Below are 7,294 nucleotides of genomic sequence, written 5' to 3'. Positions count from 1 at the left end.
GACACACTGACAAAGGAGATTAATCAGAACTGGCTTTGACAAGCACTGTGGCAATTGGACAATTAAAACAGATTTTCAAGGGGGGGAAAAGATGAACGAACTGGGGAGGAGGGTCAAGAAAATAGTGCAACAATGAAAGAATGAAAACCCCAAATCTCTGTAAATGTTCAGTAAAATTGATAAAATTTAATAAAAAAGAAAGAAACAGACTATAAAAAATTTAACCTGTGGGAAAAAAACAACAACAACAACAACAAAAAAAAAAAAAAACAAACAACCAAGATTAAAAAAAAAATCCAACAAAATAGTCATTAAAAAGTAAAAGATCAAAATAGATGTTAGAGGAAACTCGGAAACTTGTTCTAGAACATAAAGAAGCTAAAGGGAAAGGAAGAAATGATGAAGTAAGATAACTGGATAGAAGATTTTAAAGAGAGGCTTAAGAAGCTAAAGTATTATAATGAAATGTACAAAAACCTGAAGTGAGAAAATAAAAATTGGAAGAATACACTCAGCATTTCTCAAACCAAAAGGACACAACAAAAATTTAATCCCTGAATTTAAATTTGAAAGAGTGAAAAGGCAAAATATTGAATGATACAGGAAGCATCAAAAGCAAATAGAAGTAATGCACAGAGGTGCTATACTAAAAACAATTTGTTGACACTGGGCCATTTCAGAGGTAGCATATGATTGAGAACCAAAGAAGCCCAAGAAGGCATTGGTAAAAAAGAAGACTCCAGGAACTGTTGAATTGCTGATTGAAATATTTCAACAAATAGAATGTAGTACTGCAGATACTCACTCCTCTTCACCAAGACATTTGAATGACAGTTACATGAACAACAAACTGGAAGACATACATATTTTTGTCCATTCAAAGGAAAGATGATCCAAAAGAATGCAGTAATTATCAAACATTGTCATTATTATTATTATTAGTGCAAGTAAAATCTTGCTGAAGATAATTTTAAAAGGATTGGATCAGAAACTATTTCAACCAATTCAAACCAAATTCTGTAGAAGACATAGAATATATCATTGCTATAAAAAGATGGATTTTTTTCATAAAGCAGAGAATATCAATAAAATTTTTGTTGGCTAGGTCAGAGCGGAGTTTAGGGCTGTTGTACATAGGGTCGCTATGAGTCGCAGGCGACTCGACGGCACATAACAACAACAACAACAGGTTTTACTTTGCTTTACTCATTATGTTGATCATAACAATTTATGGGGAAAAAAATGAGAATTCCATAACGCTTAATTGTACACGTGAACCCAGGTTGCCTAATATTATCAAGTGATTCCACATATAAAATTGGGTCAAATCTTTTCAAAGTGCCCATCTATAATTATATAAATAACTAAAGGTGTCAACAAGACTTACCAAATTGGTAACCAGTGATTGTCTCAAGCAAGGAAACTGGGATTTTTAAAAAATTTATTAAAATGGATTTGCATTTAAAATTTGTATATATTGTGTTTTACACTTCAGAAAACTAGGATTGAAATAGAGCTCAAAGAGAACGGAACCTTATCTATAATGTTTAATGTTGTAGTGTTCAACTATCTTTCAGAGATGCTGATTATCTTTTGACCAATCATACTTGTACAGTGAATCTATACTGTGAATTTCATATACCCAACACGTCATTGTTAGGTGTCATCAAGCTGACTACAACCCATAACCACATTACAAGCACCAGATCTGACTCTTACCCTACCCTGCACCATCCTTTCAATCTCTGCCATACTCAAGCCCATTGTGGTAGTCAAAGTGTGGATCATCTGTTGAGAATCTTCCTCTTTTTCATGACCCTCTACTTTTCCTAGGACAGTAATTTTTCCAAGCATTGGCCTATCCTAAAAACATGCCCAAAGTGTGTGAGACCAAGATTAACCACCTTACTTCTAAAGGAACACTCTGGTGTACTTCCTCTAAGAAAGATTTGTTTGTTCTTTTGGCAGTCCATGGGATATTCAATACTCTTCACAACCACTACAATTCAAAGACATTGACTCTTCTTTGGTTTTCTTTATTCATTGTCCAATTTTCAGATGCATACAAAGCATATCATAGTTTAGATTAGGTACATCTTAGTCTTTAAACTGACATCCTTGCTCTTTAAACAAGTCTTTGACAGTAATTAACATGACTTGATTTTTTTACTGCTGCTACAAAATGTGTTGATTGTGGATCCAAGTAAAGGAGATCATTGACAATTTCAATCGTTTGTCCATCTATCATGTTTATTGGCCCAGTGGTAAGAATTTTTGTTTTCTTGGTATTCATCTGTACCTCATTTGAAGATTATGTAGTCTTTGGTCTTCTTTTAGTAAGTGCTTCACATCTTACTTTCTACAAGCAAGACTGTATCATATGCATTCACACAGGTTGTTCATGAATCTTTCTCCAGTATCCCAGAAAGGCTATCTACCTGACATAGATGGACAGAAAATGTACTTCTAGTCTCTGAAATTGACTTAGGAGTGTGACGATTATGTATTCTCTACAAGAATGTTCACCAATGAATTTCACTGTTAAGAATGTTCATAATATTTTAAACTTATTGGCATTGAGTCAGGACAGACTACAGTGACCCTATAGGACACAACAGAATTGTGTCAACAACCTTCATGGAGGAGTCCTGGTGGCACAATGGTTAAAAGCTCAGTGGTGAATGTGAGGATATTGCAGGATCGGACAGTGTTCCATTCTGTTGTCTGTGGGGTCGCTGTGAGTTGGAACTGATGTAATGGTGTCTTAACAACAACATGTCTTCTGCATATCTTTTAGCTCTATTGCAAGTATTATTTTTTCAGTATTTTATTTAAACTCTTTTTATGATGTCCATTGCCTTATAAAGTTTTTATTTAATTTGATGCTGCCAATTTTTTTTCTTTTAAAAGAAAAAAGTAATTTAATTCTTATAGATTCTATTTTGATATTTTATGGGGTTTTTCAGCTCTCTAGAATTTTAATTCACTAAAATTATCTTGTTAAATTATATGAAATAAAGATTTTTTTCCAAATGGATAGTGGATTTATCTTGTGTTATTTATGTTAAAGTATATCCTTTTTTTATTGATTGAAAATGCTACATTTTCACATACTGAATTGGCACATATGCAAAATTATATTAGTCTGCCTTACTGTCCCAATACTATACCACATATAATTTTTAAATGTTTGATTTATTTAATCTTTCTTTCCTTTTCAGAAAAATGCCAATTGAACAGTTCTATTATTTGACACAGAACAAAAAAAGTGACATTTATGGGAATGACTCTCTGTAAGTTTGGGTTTTTTCCTCTTTATATAAGATAACATTTTTAAATGAAAATGAGCTTTCTGATAAATAAAAAACCTTAATAACTTTTCTAGAAATAAGGCAAGTTATTTTTTATTTTTATTTTTATTATTTGTGTGTGTGTACTGTCAATTCGGATCTGACTGGTACAGGAGGAGACTAAGACTTAAATTATTTTTCAAAAGAGAGATTATGTATACCAGAATTTAAGATCAAACAAAGAAAACCAACAACAACAAAAAAACAAATAAATAAAACCCAATAATAGTTTATGATGTTTAATTAAGAAAAAAAATATAAAATATGAAAGAATAATGTAGGAAAGGACCTATATAGTTTTCCTTGGTCTAATTTCCTGCCTTTGACTAACCTACTTAACCCTTGTAAACAAGAATCCATTAAATTTACTTAAAGATTCATTGAAAATTTCAGTGGCCCTCAATAAAAATTTTAATCATAATGTTATGAAAGCAGTTTATTAGGAACATGTACCAAAAACTCTTAATAAAACCACTCCTAAGCATTCTCGTTTCTGAGTAGGGAATACTGGTTGTTAATTTACCCTTTGGTTATATGCTATTATTTGCCAGTGTGTTAATTACTTTTTAGATATTCAAATCTTTTACAATATATATTAAAAATATAAACATACTTTTCATTTTCAGGTGAAGATTAAATATAATGTTGAAGTAACAATGAAAATAATATTTATTTAAGTATTGGTGTTATTATTAATTTAAATCAATACTATTTTCATTTGGTGCCTTCAGGTTATGACTTTTCACCCCCTCTGCGCTGGGGAAATCTGCAGGCAGGGACCTCTCTAAATTAGTGAGAGCGTCTAACAACACCAACAACATAGCCTCCTTGCCCCATCCTGCCCCACCCTCACAGCCTCTGTCATGCTGAAGCCCACTGTGGTAGTCACTGTGTTAGTCTATCTCACTGAGGGTCGACCTCTCTTCTGCTGATATTTCCCAGCATGATATTTCTCTCAAGGATGATGGATTCCTCCTGAAACTATGTTTAAAGTGAGACAAAGTTTCTCTATCATTAACAACTCTAGTTGTACTTCCTTCAAGACAGGTTTGTTTGTCCTTTTGGCAGTCCATGGTAAATTCATCAGTTCATTGATAAGTGCCATCAAATTGAGTACAACTCATAGCAATCCTGTCAACAACAGATCTGGACCGTGTCGTATCCTGCATCATCTTTAACATCCCAACACACTTGAGCCCATCGCCACAACGGCATCAGTTCATCTCACTGAGAGTCTTTACCTCTTTCACCGATCCTCCACCTTTCCAAACATGATGTCCCTCATTGTGACCTTATAATACAATGTTTCTGTAGAGCTTCTAAGGTTGTAAATCTTTAGGGAAGCAAACTACTACATCTCTCTCTGTCATGGAGCAGCTATTGAGGTTGAAACACGAACTTTTTTGCTGTTGTTAGCACTGAAGCACTTTAGCTTGTGCCTCCAGGAATTATGTAAACTATATATACATACGTATATACATGGTTTAAGGATGCTAAGAAACCTGGTTTCCTTGTAATCATCTGCTGTTCCTCTCTGTTCAGCTGAGGGAATTAAGAGTCCCGGCAGCCCAACAGAAAGACTGCTTCCTTGCGAGTAGTGTTTGCCATGAGTATTAGGCTTCATTATTACCATTTTTCCTTCAGGAGACTGAGTGAAGGAAAGTTTCAAGTGTTTGCTGTTTCCATGGCAGTTAAATGAGGTCTTGAGGTAACTCCCTGTATTCCTTAAATGGCCCTCTGCAGCATTAGTCCCCTTCTACCCAGTGATGGTCTTGTCTGCACCTGTATATCCCTGACAGTCAACTCATGCATGCCTTATGTGTCTGGCCTTTAGAAGCTACAGACAGGATGCTGGAACCATACGGTTTGTCTGAGGCTCCTTTCTTTCCCTTGCTTGCTATTAGGAAAGGGAGGGGTGTTCTCCAGGCACAGGTTGAAATGGTCTGAAGTTAGTTTAAGGCCATTCCTTCCCCTACATGGGCTTATTAGAACAAGACATGTTCATTTGCTTAGTTCCCAAACATTTAAGCAGGCAACACCTTTGCAGGCAAGTCCCTGGCGTTCTAAGAATTTTAGCTCAACAAAGTTGTGATTTCCCCAAGAGTGTGTAGCTACTAGGTGATTAAACAAGCCATCATTGCTCAGTTCAGCTGTAGGGTTAAGCTCTGAATCACTCCCTGTTACTTTCTGACTTGTTTCTCAAGTGAAAGACAGCAAGCCTTTTCTAAACAACAACCTGAGTCTGTAGCTGCTTAGGTACCACCCACTGCATAGCAGAGAGGCTTAAGAAACCACATGATCTGAGCTCTTTCTGCATACTCCCGCATTCTGAGGTGGAAAATTCGTGGTAGGAGTAAGAGGGTTCTTACAACAGGGTTAAGAAAGGTGGCGTAATTAACATATCTGCAACCTGAGCAAATCAAGCATGACTTGCTCAGCAATAAGAAAATGTTTTCTTTGTGTCCCAAACTGAGATAACAGCTTTAGAAAACATGTCTTTGTGGGGTCTCTGTTGTGGGCTGAGCTCTGTGGCTGCAGAGTTGATGCCTGAGTTAGAGAAGGAAAGAGTGGGAAACAACTGGAGATATGGTGGAGAGGGCAGAATGAAGAGGGGCCTGTGGCCAGAAGTGCTAAGGGCTGGGTATTTGGTGCTGCCATGGGGTCAGTAGTGGCTGATTTAGTCTCAATGATGAGCTACTTGCAACCCTCAGGAGTTGGTCCAGAACCACCTGTTTGTATAACGGCAGCAGTGCCACACGTTCATCCAGCAGCCAGAAGGGTATTTTTAAAAAATTAACCAGTTGCAATCATAATGCTTATTAAGATAAATTGGAAAATTGTTCAAAGAATCAGTTTGCCATCCACTGTAATCTTTGGTTGTAAATGTTCTTCTAGACATTTCAGAGCATAGTTTTATCGTGTGTTTACATAGCTGTTATTCTACTGTATATACAATTTTATGTCCCTTTTATATTTAGCATATAAACATATTTTATTTTCCATGTTAAAAAAGAATTGTTATTCGAGGCCATCCACTCGGCTCTAATAGCTACCCTGTGTACAACTCTGAGAGGACAGTCCATAGGGATTGGTGCTGTAACCAGAGGCTGTGCCTCTCTAATGGTTGGGATTCACCTACAACTCAGAGGCAGAAAGATGGGCATTCACTTCCCTTGTGATTTTCAGTCTCAGAAACCTATTGGAGGGTTCCATTTTTAGTCCTGTACTGAGTTGTTGTTGTCATTGTTATGTGCCATCAAGTTGTGTGTGACTCATAGCGACCCTATGTACAAAATCTCTGAAGCCTGCCAGTCTCTCTGACTCCAGCTGCCCAAGAACTGCCCTCCCATTGCCCCAGTTACTGTATCAGACCATCTAATCTGGAGTCCTCCTCTCCTGTACTGTCCCTCCACCATTCCAAGCATGATGTCCTTCTCCAAGGGCTTGTCCCTCCTGTCCATGTGCCCAAAATACATGAGATGGAGCTTCAAAATCCTAGCCTCCAAGGAGAAACTTGGTTTCACCTTCTCCAAGACAGACTTATTTGTTTTCTTGGTGGTCCATGGTATGTTCAGTACTCTTCTACAGCACCACAACTCCACGGCATCAATTCTTCTTCAGTCATCTTTAGTCATTGTCATGCTCTCTGATGCATGCAAGTGACTGTGAATACCACAGCCTGTACTGAGTACAACAGAACTAATCTCAGAGTAAGACGTTATATAAATTTGAACCACTAGAGGGAGCCAAAAAGACATTAAATTTTTTTCTAGGCCATATGTCTGGTTGGTAGAAATCTTCAATTTTTTAATCTTTAAAGTTAAATTATTGGTGCATAGATCTGAATAATAGCTTTATTATTTTTAATTTATTCTGAATTAACAGGTCTTGCTTGGCTACATCTGGATATTATCTTATAATTGATATGGTAGATCTTTTTTTTT

General features: G+C 36.3%; 1 protein-coding gene across 1 annotated transcript in view; it reads left to right on the top strand.

Moving 5' to 3' along the window:
* Positions 1–7,294, top strand: part of LOC102872229 (chromosome unknown open reading frame, human C7orf31) — a 67,787-nt gene that overhangs the window by 24,867 nt on the left and 35,626 nt on the right. Inside the window, exon 3 of the mRNA XM_006896100.1 lies at positions 3,222–3,293. Within this exon, the coding sequence (XP_006896162.1) occupies positions 3,222–3,293 (72 nt within the window). The remainder of the gene's footprint in view (positions 1–3,221; positions 3,294–7,294) is intronic.

Source organism: Elephantulus edwardii, unplaced genomic scaffold (genome assembly GCF_000299155.1).
Source record: "Elephantulus edwardii isolate Elephantulus edwardi_28Jun2011 unplaced genomic scaffold, EleEdw1.0 scaffold00182, whole genome shotgun sequence".
NCBI classification, from domain to species: Eukaryota; Metazoa; Chordata; class Mammalia; order Macroscelidea; family Macroscelididae; genus Elephantulus; species Elephantulus edwardii.
Note: the sequence above shows the minus strand (reverse complement) of the source record. Positions and strands in the feature narration are given on the sequence as shown.